The 16,970-nt window shown below is 38.4% G+C and overlaps 2 protein-coding genes across 2 annotated transcripts; one reads left to right on the top strand and one right to left on the bottom strand.

Moving 5' to 3' along the window:
• LOC124642028 (TGF-beta-activated kinase 1 and MAP3K7-binding protein 1-like) lies at positions 1-8,560 on the top strand. Its single transcript, XM_047180325.1, has 6 exons — positions 1-261; positions 749-880; positions 4,406-4,508; positions 5,752-6,013; positions 6,402-6,558; positions 7,321-8,560. The coding sequence occupies exons 1-6, from the start codon at positions 122-124 to the stop codon at positions 7,892-7,894; spliced, it is 1,368 nt and encodes a 455-aa protein (XP_047036281.1). The 5' UTR covers positions 1-121; the 3' UTR covers positions 7,895-8,560.
• Positions 8,561-9,249: 689 nt separating this feature from the next.
• Positions 9,250-16,201, bottom strand: LOC124642020 (26S proteasome regulatory subunit 10B). The gene is made up of 9 exons (XM_047180315.1): positions 16,018-16,201; positions 15,243-15,362; positions 14,849-14,985; positions 14,235-14,333; positions 13,608-13,757; positions 12,957-13,080; positions 11,789-11,999; positions 11,208-11,373; positions 9,250-9,396 (listed from the first exon to the last, which is right to left on the bottom strand). Exons 1-9 carry the CDS (start codon positions 16,121-16,123, stop codon positions 9,319-9,321), a joined length of 1,191 nt encoding a protein of 396 aa, XP_047036271.1. The 5' UTR covers positions 16,124-16,201; the 3' UTR covers positions 9,250-9,318.
• Positions 16,202-16,970: the final 769 nt, after the last annotated feature.

Below are 16,970 nucleotides of genomic sequence, written 5' to 3'. Positions count from 1 at the left end.
AACAACAAAATGTCAAATTTCTAGACGTTTGCAAAAATAAATACCCAGGCTGAAAATAATCCCTCGCTTCATTTATTGTTTTAAAGTAGGCTATCCTATTTTTTTGTGCTAATTTGTTATTATGATAGCTCGGCCGTGGACCGACGATCTGCCAAAATGCAAGAATTCCTGTGTAGCGTCATATTTTTCTCGTCTAGGAGGCGGAAATACAAACACCACGGATGATTATCTCTGTTTTTACTGCCAGACTGAAGATAATTTGTGAGTAGACTTGTGTATTTAGTAAAATACAATTTAATGCATAAATGAAGCGTTTGATATTGCAGTTTTCATTCACTTGCATAATAAACATAAACATTTGTGTATTTTTTTTAAAACAACCTTCTGTGCGGGGTTAGTGCTTTCTGATAATCCTAACATAACGTAACATGATCCCTCTGATAAGTTCTGACCAATAAGCTGTAACAAACAACCCTGTAATCATATCTATTACATATTATTACATAAAAATGCCACTAAGATGACCCACTAACCAAATAATTATAATATAGGCATGTCTGTCTATTCTCTCTCCATAAGACCAACTTTTTGGACCCATACAACTAGTGTGACGTTTCATAAGAGCTTGCAAAGGCCTATTTAAAGTACCTAAAAACATTGGACTTTATGTGTGGTGGATTCTGATCAAAATGTAAAAAAAAACATGGTAAGAAGTGTAGTTCCAAATTTAAAAATGATTTTTTTTCAGTTCTTTATATGGAGTATTTGAGCCACACAATGGATTGGACGCAGCCAGGTTTATTATGCAGAGGATGGCTGCCGAGATCCTGTTCCCGCCACCTTCCGCTAACACTGATGAAGAGATTAGGGAACGGCTGAGGTATGTGATTATATTTGATTATGATGATTATGGCTAAATAAGAATGTACTTATATTGTTATTTCTTGTTGATTAGTAGATTAGCCTGTAAGTCTTATGAAGAAATACCATACTTTTTTTTATTAGTCTTTGAGAAATGAATTGGTCCATCCTAAGTTTTATGGCATTCCTATTACTATATGGAACTAAATAAATAGTCTTACTAGCAGGATAACTTATTATCAGTACCTACTAACTTAATTTTAGAGTTCCAATTCAAGGACATATTATGTACCTAGACTTTTTTATCTTGTTTATGATGTCATCATCATCATCATCTCAGCCATAGGACGTCCACTGCTGAACATAGGCCTCCCCCTTTGATCTCCACAGATACCTGTTGGAAGCGACCTGCATCCAGCGTCTTCCGGCGACCTTTATAAGGTCGTCTGTCCACCTCGTTGGTGGACGTCCTACGCTGCGCTTGCTAGTCCGTGGTCTCCACTCCAGCACTTTTCGGCCCCATCTGCCATCTGCTCTGCGAGCAATATGGCCTGCCCATTGCCACTTCAACTTGCTAATCCGGTGGGCTATATCGGTCACTTTGGTTCGTCTACGGATCTCCTCGTTTCGGATTCGATCACGTAGAGAAACACCGAGCATAGCCCTCTCCATAGCTCGTTGAGCGACTTTGAGCTTTGAGATGAGGCCGATAGTGAGAGACCACGTTTCGGTGCCGTAAGTCATCACTGGTAACACACATTGGTTGAAGACTTTCGTCTTGAGGCACTGAGGTATGTCGGACGAAAAGACATTGCGTAGTTTCCCGAACGCTGCCCAGCCGAGTTGGATTCGGCGGTTGACCTCTTTCTCGAAGTTGGACCTACCTAATTGGACTACTTGTCCTAGGTAGATATATGAGTCAACAACTTCGAGTACCGAGCTTCCAACAGAGACTGGGGTGGGCTGAACATGGACATTTGACATAATTTTCGTCTTGTCCATGTTCATTTTCAGGCCCACCCGTTGTGAAACTCGGTCGAGGCCCTCGAGCATCATACTGAGTTCCTCCATCGACTTTGCCATGACTACGATGTCGTCGGCAAACCGAAGGTGAGTGATGTATTCGCCGTTGATGTTGATGCCAAGTCCTTGCCATTCCAGGAGCTTGAAGGCGTCTTCCATTGCGGCAGTAAACAGTTTCGGGGAGATTACGTCCCCCTGTCTTACGCCTCTTCTCAATGGAATCGGCTTCGTGCTATGCTCCTGTACTCGGACCGACATGGTGGCGTTATTATACAAACACTTCAACACCTCGATGTACCGATAGTCAATATGGCATCGTTGGAGTGACTCAAGTACCGCCCATGTTTCCACCGAATCAAAGGCTTTCTCATAGTCCACAAACGCTAAGCATAATGGCAAGTTATACTCCTCGGTCTTCTGTATAACTTGCCGCAGCGTATGGATGTGGTCTATGGTACTAAAGCCTCTTCGGAAACCGGCTTGTTCGGGAGGCTGGAAGTCATCAAGCCTGTGCTCGAGACGGTTCGTGATAACCCTTGAAAACAGCTTATAAACATGGCTTAGAAGTGTGATGGGTCTGTAGTTCTTCAATAGGCTGTTGTCACCTTTTTTGAAGAACAACACCACCACACCCCTGCTCCATGCTTCAGGCGTTTTGCCCTCGGACAGGACGCAGTTAAAGAGCTTCTGGAGGACTTTAAGTGCCGGTGTTCCACCCGCTCTCAGAAGCTCTGAAGTGATTCCGTCCTCACCCGGCGCCTTGTTGTTCTTAAGCTGCTTCAGGGCCATCCTAATCTCGTACAGACTGATGTCCGGGATATCTTCGGTATTATGTCGGGACAGCTTGGCTCTTGGATCTCCTGCCAAGCTGTCAACGGACTTTGCGACCGAAGTGTATAACTGTCCATAGAACCTCTCGATTTCGCCTAAAACCTCTGCCTTGGTCGACGCTATGCTGCCATCCTCCCGTTTCAGCTTAGTCATCTGGCTTTGCCCAATAGACTTGTCCTTTGCGAACACTTTGGAGCCTTGGTTTCGCTGTATGGTCTCTTTAACACGATTCGTATTAAAGAGACGCAGATCGTGTCGCAAGGATTTGGATATTCGTCTATTGAGCTGCCTATATGACTTCGCATCATGGGAAGACTGCAACTGTAGCAAGCGTCGTTCAGCCATGAGGTTTAAGGTTTGCTCGGTTAGTTTTTGAGGCCTATTTTTACGGCAGGGTCTAAAAAACTTAGACCCTACCGTGCGGACAGTTTCCACTAGTCCGTCGTTGATCTCGTCCACTGACACTAAGTTCTCAAGGCAAGCAAAGCGATTAGAGAGCTCGAGTTGAAAGCTTTCCGGGTTTTGAATATGGGACCGAGTAGGTCGGAGCGTAGACTTCATCAGACTGGACCTTTCAAGTTTAACATTGATATTCAGTGAGGCTCTTACGATTCGGTGATCGCTTCCGGTTTTTACCCTGTTGATCACAGAGACATCACTGAATATCCGTCTCTTGTCGGTCATGAAGAAGTCTATCTCGTTTCTCGTGAAACCATCGGGACTCAACCAGGTCCATTTCCTGTGAGGCGGCTTCTGGAAGAAAGAGTTCATCATGAAGAGTTCCTCTTTCTCCAGAAAGTCAGCCAGCCTCTGTCCCCTATGGTTCCGTTGCCCATATCCAAATTGCCCCACTCTCAACTCATCACCGCTTTTCTTGCCCAACCTAGCGTTAAAATCCCCCATAACAACAGTGAAGTGGGTTTTGGAACTATGTATGGCCCTACTTACGTCCTCATACATAGTCTCCACCTCATCATCGGAGTGTGACGAGGTCGGTGCGTATACCTGAATGACCTTCAGCGAATATCTTTCGGATATTCTGAGTATTAGGTATATCACCCTGTTCGACACACTGTCGATGGTTGTTATGTTGCTTACGAGGGACTTGTGAACGAGAAACCCGACACCACCTTGGGACTTTTGGTCTCCCTCCCGGTAGTAGAGCAAGTTACCAGACTTCAGGGTTACGGTGTCCTCTCCCTCTCTACGGACTTCGCATAACCCCATAATGTCCCAATGTAACTTGCTCAACTCCTCTTCCAGCTCGCAGATCTTTTCGTCAGTCCTCAATGTGCGTATGTTGTGTGTTACCAGGGCCAGTCGTCGTGGGGGTGGGTAGCCGGATCTCTTCCGGAGATTCTTAGCACCCCCTGCTCCGCCGTTACCTTGACCGCTACCCGCGCCAGGGATAGCGGAGCTGCCGGGGACTGGGGGCCTGGTTTCTGTGCTTCTCATTGGGGGGTAATTGCCTTTAATCGCCACGCTTGGCAGGCGGGTTGGCGATCGCAGTGAGGGTATGCAGTACGCGGAGGACGCTGCTGCCCGACCTCCGGTTTGTCCCTTAGTCGCCTCTTACGACACCCACGGGATGATTTGGGGGGAGCGCAATTCTAAGCCGGCGTCCCACGGCTACTGTTTACGGTTTATGATGTAATCATTCTTTAATAACTTACAAACTATATTATTACAGGAATGCCTTCATATCAGTAGAGAAAGCATACACAGAAAACTACGATGGCATGATTGCTGAGAGAACTAGCTTACAGTACCAGCTACAAGTTGTAGATGCACAGGTAACAACATACTTTTAATTTATTTCACATCATTCAAGTTGGTATGGTATAAATACATTACAATTGGGCATGGAATGAAGACAAAACTTAGAAACAACATCATTCAATTGTATTTTGTTTTGAACTTTACTTCAATTCAATGCAAAAACTTGTTCAAAATATTCTGAATATTAGCACTATTCTAGCAGCCCTAAATATTCATTCAAGAAATAGCTCAACGAACTTCCCAGCAACTGGTCTAATTAGCATATTTATTTTATTAACCCCTGATGCAATAAGTGGGTGTTATAAGTTTGGGTTCAATTGTACCAATTAAGAAATCAACATGAAACTATAGCACCTCATATTATTCTTATAGTAAGTTCAACTCAGTCTTGCGCGCGGCCTTATGTGTGGGTAACCCTTGTACATACACAGTGACTTTGTGTGCGTGACAAGAGGTACAGTCGGGTACAAATACAGTTATTTAGGGGTTACGGCTGTTTAAAGAAAAACAGTTATTACGTAATTTAATGTTTATTTATTTATAATGATTCTGAATCGCTACTTGAAAAATCAAATGATGAATTTTCGGATTCGCTACTCTCACCGAGGTAAATTATAAATTTTGACTCCATGTCAAAATGTCTATAGTATTTTTCTTTTGTACATGTCGACAAGTATTACCCAACATCCCATCATCAATATGACTTAAACGTTCATTTATGAGTTTCATTATTTCCGTCTTATTTTGGTCGACATTATGCGAAGCAATATTATTTTTTAAAATTCCTCACACATTTTGTTTACATTATTATACTAGATTATACGTCTTTTTACATTCTTAGTCCACACTTTTATTTATTGTCCGCGTACCCCGAGATCTAGAAAATATGTAAGGAGTATTTAATTCATCTTAGATATTTCACCTCATTTATTTCTTAGATACTGTCAACGTCAATTTGAAAAAACTTATGAGAAAATAATGAAAAACTGTAAAATGTAATAATAAAAAGCTTTGAATGTTGTTTCATTTTTTGAAACGCTACCTGACTCCTTAAACATTTTCTCCGTGAAGAACTAGACATTTTCGTAAACGACTGTACCCATAACAAAAAGCGATAAGAACACGTCATGCTCGGACGACGTCACTGTCACACGAATGAAAGTTGTATATTTACAAGCCGACGCACACATAGGGCCGCGCGCAAATCTGAGTTGAACTATCTATAACTTTCTAACAATAAATCATATTCTATTCCAGGTATCCCAAAACTTCAATATCCTAGCCCGTCTTAAAGAAATAGACGTGCACCTATCCGGAGGTGCCGCAGTGGTCATAGCGTTAGTCCATGCCAACAAACTGTTTGTAGCCCATGTCGGAGACACCAGGGCTCTGCTGTGTAGGACTGATGATAATGCTGTGTTGAGAGTGGTGCAATTGACCGTGGATCACAGCTTGAATAATGAGGATGAGTTGCTGAGGTTGCAGCAGTTGGGGCTTGACGTTAATAAGTTGAGGAATGGTAAGTCTTTTATGTCACAGTATTAAAAAGTAGATACTATTTACAATATAAAAAAAAAACGAAATATTAAGCCATAACAAGATAAAAATATAAAACTAACTATAGTAGTATATTGTGAGTTTTTGTAAGACACAACTTTTTAATATCTGAAAAATTACTTACAAAGATCAACACATGCCAACCTTCTATTCAAGTGCCAAGTATTCATATAAATCAAAGGCAATGAAATTTGTGAAATCATGGTGTTTCTTTACAAATTTCATTATCAGGAATAGACACACACTTATCAAATTAATATTTTTTTTTCCAACTTGCTAAATTTTTTACCTAATCAGGCCTTCCATTTACTATTTATTCACATACATACTTACCAAACCATTCTTTTCAGCACAATACCTAGGCAATCAGACAGGCACTAGATGTCTAGGCAACTACCTAGTCAAGGGTTTATACAAGGCGTTCCCAACCATCAGTGCTGCAGTCTCTGAGCCTGTCATAGCTGCTCCCGAGATACATGGACCCATACTGTTGGATGAGTCTTGCAGGTATGTATAGTTATCTGGGCTGCGGATTTTTTCTAAAGAGTTACTGCGGCCGCGGCTTAAGAAGGAATATGATGGGTTTTAGTCAGTAAGAGTCTGATATTCCCTCACGCTGCACTCACAGCGGAGCTCAATTGATGATTTCCCATATAAAAATATATATTTATAGTTAATATACCTTGTTATATTGTTGGACTGCTTTACACGGGTTCGATTCCCGGGCTGAAATAACTGTATGGTTTCGATAAAGTTTGATCTCAAATAAAAAATGAAGTAGTGTACCATTCAGATCTGTTCAGTGGTTTTGGTATGAAAGCCAGGCAGACGGAGTAAGGATTTGCTTCTTTTTTAAGAAAACTTATAAGAAATTTATTATACCTAAAGCTTTCATTAAAATAATAAGGAAATTACATATAATTAGTTTATTCAGAACTATAATATTTATATCTTTTTAACTCTGACCTCTGTTGATAATTTGCGCTAATCAATATCCTTGGCTATTTATAAGCTTGATTGTTTTTGTTTACTTAAATACAAGGTTCAAGATTTTGATCTAAATATAAAACAATTTAAGATAAGTCGTTGCGCTCGGTTAATCTTGTATTCAATTAATATTAAAACATGATTCCACACTTTTAAATAGCTTCAGTAGTATTCTAAACAACTTCTTCAAAGTTGCTACAGTTTTATTATATTTGTTACTAGAAAAATCGATGAATTCCTAGGAATATTCTATAAATAAAAATATCTATTTTCAAATTTCAGATTCCTCGTCCTAGTAAGTGCTGGAGTCTACAAACGCATACAAGAATCCAAGGGAAGTTACGAGCAAACGAACAAACAGCTCGCGCAAATGATTGTAGAGAACTTCAGAAAACAGGCCGACTTCCGAATGGTCAGCCAAGCTGTTCTCGAAGAAATCGAACAAGAATTCGTCTCCTACTGCGTAAAAAATAATTTAACACCAAAACCAAACACCCATATGTCTTTACTAATAAGAAACTTTAACTTCTTACCAACCAACGAAGATGAAATACCACCAAATCATAGTGTAACTAAAAACGCGTCTGTTCGATTCAATCCAATTGTACAATCGAAATCGAATACTCTACTAAATGAAATCGATTCGGAAATTTATTCGTCGGGAACGAATGAGATTGAAACGAACGATTCGAATATCGATACTAATCGGTCTATGGAATCGACTTCGGATATTTATCCCGTTGGTAGGCCGTTTGATAGGGATCGGAAAATTAAGGGGTATGTTGACTTTTCTTGTTATTTTGAAAATGTTGCTAAGGCGCGGAAGAATGGTACTTTGCCGGATTTTATTAAGTAATTTAAGAGCCGTATTTTTATGTTGGAGTAAAATATTGTAGTGTAGTAATTCTGGTCACTATCTCAAGCTTCTGTTTGTGATACTACATATCACTTAAAAATCACATTAAGTTACTTATAAGTAGTGTATTTGATTGATTTGTCATTTTTTGAGATTAATTAAGCGGTGAACTATGAAACTACAGGGTTCTCGTTCAAAGGCTATTTTAATAACGCTTAATATTAACTACTTACGCTTTTTTACAATTCATAATAAGTATTTATACCTAAAAATGGCTGACTTTAATTAAAATGAGAAAATATAAGGAGCAGTAAAGAAAACTATTTCTCCTAGCTAGATTTGTTTAAAGTTATTCTCAAAGTCCTGAGTATCCATAGTCTATTGATTAATTGCTTAGGAAACTTGTCACCGCTTAGGCTCCAAGCTCTAGCTGACACCTCTTGAAATAATAATAAAAAAATAACTTGCCATTTTTTAACAAAACCAATATGACGCCAATGTTGAGTACTTATTCAATTTATGTTAAATATCTTGTATTAATGTTTTAAGCTTTAAAGTGACCATTTTGCCTTATAAATGAAAATAATAAGTATTTGAATGTAATAATGTATTATTATGACAATATTAGATAATTGTTTGTTGTGTAAATAAAATCGTTATTTTATATACTGCTTGTTTTTTCATCCCATTTTTGAAATATAGACGTCTTCCACCATAATTCAGCTCTGTACACATTTTCTTATTTCAAAGGAGAATGGGCGAAATGTTTGGATGTTGGTCTACTCCCCCTTTAGTCATGAATCATACATTATTTGAAAGGTCTTTTCAAGCGTTACATTTTGTACTAACATACTACTTACCAAATCTTAGTACTTTAGATGTTGGAACGTGTTTAAGGTTTTCTTTTTATCGATATAGGCTTTCGAGATAGTTCTTAGATTCCTTCTCTAGCAATGAATTATATATCACTGGAAAGGCCTTTTTAAATAGAACATTTCGTACTAAAATGCCTCTAACAAATTGTCAGTACTTTAGAAGCTACAGCAGATTTTAGACATAGTTATTATTTCACTAAATACGTTCTAACTCCCTAAATACTAACAAAAGACAATCGCCGCCATACAAGAAAATACTCTACATAACACAAGCTTTCTATTGATATATCACTTAATGCTAGAGGAGAGGTAGACCAAAACGCTCATTGTCCTTTTAGTGTTAACATTAATTATATTTGGTTTGCAATTTTTTCTTATTTCAAATTATCTGATAATCCTCTATCAGAGTTGATTTGTATGCAGTTTATATGCAGCATTGAGAACTCTTTAATACAGGACCAAGAAACAAAATACCCAAAGTTAGGCATAACTATTTATTAGCAAGTAAGTAAATGAAGATACATATTATAATATTAATATAAAACATAATTAGACAGGTTTGTAGTCCAACTTGCTCTCCAGTTTCTTGTTATCTGCTACCTTACGGACAGCTTTCATTAGATCCTCCTGGAAATAGAGAATAACTTGTTTTGAATGGTGTGTCATGTAGTGTCACATGTTTGAAATAGTTTGCTGAAACTCAAATGTAACTAAATTAGTGTCAGAAAAATAGTAAGTGAACATCTCAGGGTAGGTATAGTTATCGGCACGAATCTTGAGCTCTGACCTTCACCTGCACAGAAGTGATTTATTGGGTCCCTTTTGTGGTATGAAGTGAGGCGCGAGGGCGGGCTAAAGCGGTGATTGGCCCGCAGTGCATCGCGTCATAGCCGTCACTCGGGATTGGTTCTTTGCTAATAAATCACTTCTGCGCAGATGTAGGTCAGAGCTCAAGATTCGTGCCGATAACTATAGGTGTCTGATAAAAAGACTATGTAACTAGATTGCTAGAGGATATTAATATTTTCATAATCATTATAATGATTTTTCATTATTATTTTTTCAAAATGTTTATGTGATGTCAGTGATGTGCATTACTTCCTATAGACAGCACTAAATCGTGTTTAATACTATTCTTTACATTGTTTTGTGATAATAGGCATGATGACAGTAATCAAAAATCATTAAAATAATATATTTATTAAATTAAACTTGAAGCTTGGAATATAAAACGCGCATTGTTTTCTTTATTAATAATGTGATTAATATGTATTTTTATAAAATAAAATTACGAAATAAGGCAATCCGCCATGATATCTTGAACACCAATCAGAGCTCGTGACGTCATCTCTCAAAACAACTCGCGCGAAAGCGCGCGAACGTCACATTTCGTTATTGTGAACTTCCACTGCGATCTTTGTTTTTAATTAATTAATTGTTTATAACACGAGTTATGGAGCCCGGATTTATCAAGGCAAACAGCGCTAATTTGCCTAGAATGGATATCATAATGCTGGGAGAGTTTTTGGCATCAAATAAAGATTTTTGTTCAGCTGAATTTAGAAATGTTAAAACTTCCATGTAAGTATACTAGTTTAATTAAAAAAACTTCCATGTAAGTGTATTAGTTTAATTAAAAAAACTTCTATGTTAGAATATTAGTTTAATTAAAAACAATTTTAGTTATAAATAATTTCTTAAATAAACACATACATATAAATACATGATATGAATAAAATGCGTAATATAACAGCAATGAGAGATGAAACCTAACCTCGAAATAGTTATTTACATTATAAACTATGCTAGAATCTAGAGAACTATGTAATAACTTACATCAAAGTGATCTTCACAAAAATAAAGTTGTACCCTGGGCAATATTGCTTTTGAATCTCGCCTTGCAAGTTTAAGCCACTTGTTTCGTATTTTTTTATTGTGAGGAACGTACACAAATAACTTATCAGGAGTTGTTTTGAGATCTGTTCTTACACTGGGGGACCCCACAACACCTATGCCCTTTCGAATTCATATTTAATAACACAAAAAACTTAATTATTGCACGAGCGTTGTTTACTTGCGTCTTGTAATTTCAGTCGTGACGTCACAAGTGACGACATGACACTGACAAGCGTTTTCGCGCCGGATTCAAAGTGGACAGAGAAAAATGCAATTATTTGATAAAAAAACTTCGCATTTTCTTAAAATTAATAATTTTTCATATAAAATAGACGTATACCTACATCATACAAAGGAATTTAAAAATTTGTCATCATGCCTATTATCTAAAATTCTAGTTTAATCTTGTTTTGGGTTACTACCAAGATTCACCAAAATCCATCCAGTACTTTTTGTGTGAAAGAGCAACAAACATACACAACCTCACAATGAACTTCCGCATTTATAATATTACATTAGGATATAAAAAAATACTATCTCACCTGTATAATATACTCCCTCTCAGCACGAATAGCGAACAGACCGGCTTCGGTACAGACGTTCCTGAGATCGGCACCGTTGAATGTGTCAGACAGTTTGACAACCGCCTCGTAATCCATCTCGCCGTGTTTAGCTATCGGCGACGCGTGGATTTTAAGGATTTCAAGCCTGGAAGATGGAAATAAGCATTGTCAATATTCTGTAAGAAAAAAAATGTAAGATTTTGTTAACATGGTAAAGGTATTTTATGATCTACCCTGTTTTGGTAAGCATGATAAACTGGCTGTCATTTGAACAGAAGCCATAAAGTCTGACAAGCATTCTTACCATGGGGTTTTGGGATCAAAAGACAAATCATTTTATTTCATTTAGGCCTTTACAAGCACTTATGAACGTCAAAAATATAGAGACATTTGATTCTAGTTGCCCATTCCACAAGAAACTCCATGGTTATATAGTCTTTTTTGCTTTGGTTGCCCGGGTAACTTCCTTGTAAAACACTGGTACTCAGCTGCATCCAGTTAGGCTGGAAGCCACCCCTGACATAGTTGACTAAGCAAATGATGGTATAAATATATCTTACCTAGCCTGTTCATTAGGCAATGGAATCTCAATCTTCCTATCGAGCCTTCCAGGTCTTAGCAGGGCAGGGTCCAAGGTATCAGGCCTGTTGGTGGCCATGATGATCTTGACCTGGCCTAGAGAGTCGAAGCCATCCATCTGGTTGAGTAGTTCCATCAGAGTACGTTGGATTTCACGATCAGCACTTGTGCCTTCGGAGAAACGCCGACCACCTGGCAAGAGGAGGTTAGATTTATTTTTCTGTATATAAAAATAATGGCGTCCACGGCCGATTTCGGCCACGGCGGCTGTTCTCATTTAAGGAGATCAGCCAGCTGCGCAGGACATATTATAGTGCACAAACATATTTGCTTGGACACAGGTGCACTCCCTATTCTTTCATTCTCATAGCCCGATGGGACGGCAATCCGACACGACCGGAAAGAGATCAGGCGCAGGACCGACATTTGCGTGCTCTTTGTGAAAGTTTAAGAAAACCCACAAAGCGATTTCGGCCCGACCCGGGAATCGAACCCGAGACCTCGAGCACAGCAGCCGCGCTTGCGACCACTAGACCAACGAGGCAGACAAATATATAAAAATATTACGAGGTATATAAAAATATGTAGACCATGAAAGAAGAGAAGAAGCTGAATTCAAGGTTTTGACCAGCAGAGGTACAATATAAGCTTCTTTTTCATTCCTTCCTGTCACTCGTCATACTCACACAGAGGAAATAACCCTTCTTATTTGTGTCATCCCTACTCATTACATACCATGACAACTTCACAACATCTTTTCTGTAACCGGTGCTATTTTCAGATTTCCTTTAATGTAATCATTCCTCACTTTATCCATTCTTGTAACACCACACATCCATCCATCTCAGCATTCTCATTTCTGCTCCATGCACTCTCTTCTCATCCCTCTTTTTCAGTGTCCAACACTCTGAATACGGGACAACATGTGTTATACAACCCTGTAGCTATTTCATACATCAACAATGGATCATAAAGGCGATTCTATTTGAGACTGGTGCCTCTAGGATGGCTTGTATCATTACAAAAACATCCACATTATTAATTTCAGCTACAAGAGTCTTACCGATGACGTTGTATCAGCACAATCCACATAATTACTAATTACAGCATTTACTCAATTTTTATATTCCAGCTACAAGTATAACATACCGATAGCATCGATCTCGTCCATGAATATGATGCATGGCTGGTGGTCGCGGGCGTAGTTGAACATCTCGCGGATCAGTCGGGCAGACTCGCCGATGTACTTGTCCACTATCGCTGAGGATACCACCTGAGAAGTACATAGTCAAAGGTTTTCATTTCATATTATATACCTATTACAGGTTCTAACGAAATTTCAATAGCTAGGTGTATGGTTCCAAAGATTTCAATAAGGTATTGGTATTCCTGGGTAAATAAAAATGGGAACTACTTCATGTAATACTGAAATATTTTTTCAGAGCAGTAGTTTGGATTAGGAACTTGCGTAGTTCAGCCAAAAAGCTCTTCAGTTTCTTATATTTTTAAAGAAGCTTTAGAATTGTATCATGTATCTAATCAAGGTGAGAATCCATCAACCTTAGTTGCACAGAATCTACATTCATATTTTATTTCAGGAACTACTGGACTGATTTGAAAAATTATTTCAGTATCAGACAACCTATGCAAAGAAAGAAGAAGGCTGTAACTAAACTACTTTTGTTCTGGATGGCGAAAGTTATCTTTAATGCGTTGACAACCACTATTCACAAATCACTCTTCAATATAAGTCCTGAAGAACAAAAAAAAATATTTTATGAAGAGATTGTAACCACATACCTTCAAGAAGTTAGCATCAAGCTGTGAAGCGACCGCCCTGGCCAGTAAAGTCTTGCCGGTACCGGGGGGACCGTACAGCAGACAGCCTTTGGGAGGAGTGATGCCAACTCGGACGAAGAGCTCGGGGTTCATTAGGGGGAGCTCGATCACCTGGGGAGGGTAAAATTAAATGATTAGATAAATTTTTATTGCTTTAATGTAGTAGGCTGAAAATTCACTATGGTGTAGTAAATACTGTTATTTAATGTATATCTCAGGCCTAGTATGTATGTAATGCCCCTATAAATCCAAGTCTCAGGTTCGATACCTGTGTTTGGCCAAAATCGCGTTGGGGGGTTTGTGGGTTTTGAGTTACTTTCGGAAGGCAGCCCATAGTTAGGAAGTTCGTGCGTCAGGGACCACGCTGATGTCGATTTTGCACATGATCTCTCTCTAAGCCAACCGGATTGCAGTCCCATTGGACAAACCTCTTTATAGAAAAAAGCCGTCGTGTCCGACAATCGACGCCATCTTATACAAGTTAACCTCAATTCAATAAGCAAACTCAGATTGTTTATCATGAGAATGGAGTCCAAGTAATGCTTATAAAACTGCTTAGCTGGTGATGATGATCATGGGCGAACTTACCTCTCTAAGCTGTCTGATCTGTTCCTGCAGACCACCAATAGCGGAGTATGTGACATCACCAGGGTCCTCATGACTCATGTTGTATACCAGGGGGTCAACCTGAAATAAATTAAGTTTAAATTAGATAAAAAATCTAGAAGGAGGTTGTATATTTATAGGGTTCTGTGGCTTTTCAAATAAATAAATGGGCCATCCAACGCTGAAAGCATTTTACAAGCTTTCAGTTATGTATAGCTCATTACTATCTAGCCACAGGGTATGGCTACTTTTTATCCAGGTGAGTGTTCTCACAGGACACAGGCGAAATAGCTGGCGAAAGCTAGTATTATTAACATTTGAAATGATTGTTTGGTAGTTAGGCTTTCAGACTGGAACTGCTGAAACAATTCAGGTGTAATTTGGCATGGAGATGTGGCACCTTGGAGACAGAGGCTTCTTCATATCGGCACACCTTACACTAACAGTTGGTTAGCCCCATGGTAAGCTGTTTATTAGCTTATGTTATGGGTACTAACACAATTGTTAAATAAATAACTTCATAAAAAGTGCCACATTAGTACTGCATAGAATCATGAGAAAAAACAAGTTTTTAATATAATAAATAAAGAATTTACCTCTCTAGGCAAATGCCTCATGATAGTGAGCGTGGTCATGTCGAGCGCGACCCTGGTGCCTCCCTTCAGCTTCTGTTTGTCCAGCTGACGACGACAGCCGACCACGTAGCGGGGACCGTTTGTTGCTTTTACTATGACTGGAAAGTTTAATAAAGCAAATAAGAAAAAAATACAGCAGATAGTAATTCTTGGACAGCTAGTTGTTTCATTTTCTAGCACAGACTTGCATACAGTTTAATTTTCTAATTTATAGTGCCAGGTCCAATAAAAAGAAATAATCTGTTATGGAACTTTTGATGTTATGAGGTTCACGTGAAAAAACTACCATACACAAGCAAAATGAGTTGTTTCGAAAAATCGGGAAATTTTGAATATTATATTGTAAAATACTTACATTTCTCTTCAGTGAGCTGCTTCAGAACTTCTCCGACAATCTGACCGACGCTCTGCAGGGCTTTGAGGTCATTCTCACTCTTGTCATACTGTTTGGTGACGTCCTTCAGTTTATCTCTCACTGTAACAATAGAATTAAGATAAATGTAGGCATATTCGCTACTGGCAGGCATTTCACCCATTTCCAGAGGGAACTACTCCCCAAAACATGGATAAAAGAAGCCTTACTAATTTTGATATAACACTGCTAAGTTCCATCAAAATTAACCCAGTAGTTTTAGCATGAGAGAAGAACATACATACTTTCACATTATATTATTACGTAGAACAGGACTCCGCCTCTAAGACGACCCACTGACCTATTATTCACAGAATAACATTATACTGTTTAAAATAGTAAAAAGTCGCCGAGTTTAGCAAGCTCTTAATGAACAAACAATGAAATCCACAATTCTCATAGTTTTCTTATGGCAAGTGTTCTAACTTCACTTAATAACTTTCCTATTAGTGAGTTTTAGAAAGAACTGAGAAGATATAGTAAAGAAAAACACAAGAAACGTGAAAGCTGTAGTACAAACTCTTGTTCCAGAACCGTAACCTATTTTCAATGGGAATAGTTAAGTTGTATAAATTAAATGAATTTTAGAACTATGATTTGGTTTATTAACATAGTTTTATGCTTAGATGAGCGGTAGGAAGCTAAAATAATACATATTTCAACAAAAGTTTATGACATGATTCGGCAGAAATCAATGACAATGACCACTTATACATACTTTCTTTCAGTCTGGATTCAACTTCTTTGTGTTCCATTAACTTCTTTCTGTAGTCTTGAAAGGCTTTTTCACGTAGCCCGTCCATGGCTGATGGTCCGGCAGGCATTTTTAATTAAATTTATGTTTACGTGATAAATGCAAAACTGAAAATCACTTTTATTTGACAGATCACTGCGTTGACAACCACAGATTGTTTAGAGCAGCATAGATTCCGAAAATAGCTACAGATAAAATAAAATACGTACAGTCCGACCAAGCGGCACTTTTTTGCGTTATCATGAAATGAGTTTTATTTTTGGATTAGTTAATGTTAATGTTTAATAAACATCGGATGAATCATATAAAAATATGAAACTTTAAATCAGGGAGAGTACATAGGAGTAATATAAAAGAAAGTATTTACATAAGGCAAGGAGATAACATGGGAGACATGAGAAGTACATAGGGAAAGTAGGTAAGTAATATAAAGGTTATTAAGTAGGTAAATAGGTTAAGTACATACACCGAGGCTGTAGGTACTAAATAAGGGCATATAATAGGGGTAGTAAATAGGAAGAGCAATTTAGGAAGCGTCTATGCTCTCCTACCTTCCTTTTCCATACCTTATGTACCTTTATCTGCCTTGTATACTTATAGAGGACTACATAAGGGCGGACATAGGCGGTGTACATAAGGAAGGTCATATAGGAGTACACAGGGTAAGTACATAGGGACATAAGGTAGTACATAAAATGAAGAAACAAGTGTGACGTCATAAGTACCTAAATTAGGTTGTGGGCATTCCCACTGTGTCCATTACGATAGATCCGCCACTGGTGAAACCTTACGGGGTTTTCTTTTAGCAGCGCTACAGAATTTTAGAGCAAATATTTGGCAGGAACTACTAAACCGACTCGAATAATTCTTTCACTGTTAGAAAGCTACGCTGTCTGGGCTGAACATGGGCTATGTTT

The sequence above is a fragment of the Helicoverpa zea genome, chromosome 23 (assembly GCF_022581195.2).
Source record: "Helicoverpa zea isolate HzStark_Cry1AcR chromosome 23, ilHelZeax1.1, whole genome shotgun sequence".
Lineage (NCBI taxonomy): Eukaryota > Metazoa > Arthropoda > Insecta > Lepidoptera > Noctuidae > Helicoverpa > Helicoverpa zea.
Note: the sequence above shows the minus strand (reverse complement) of the source record. Positions and strands in the feature narration are given on the sequence as shown.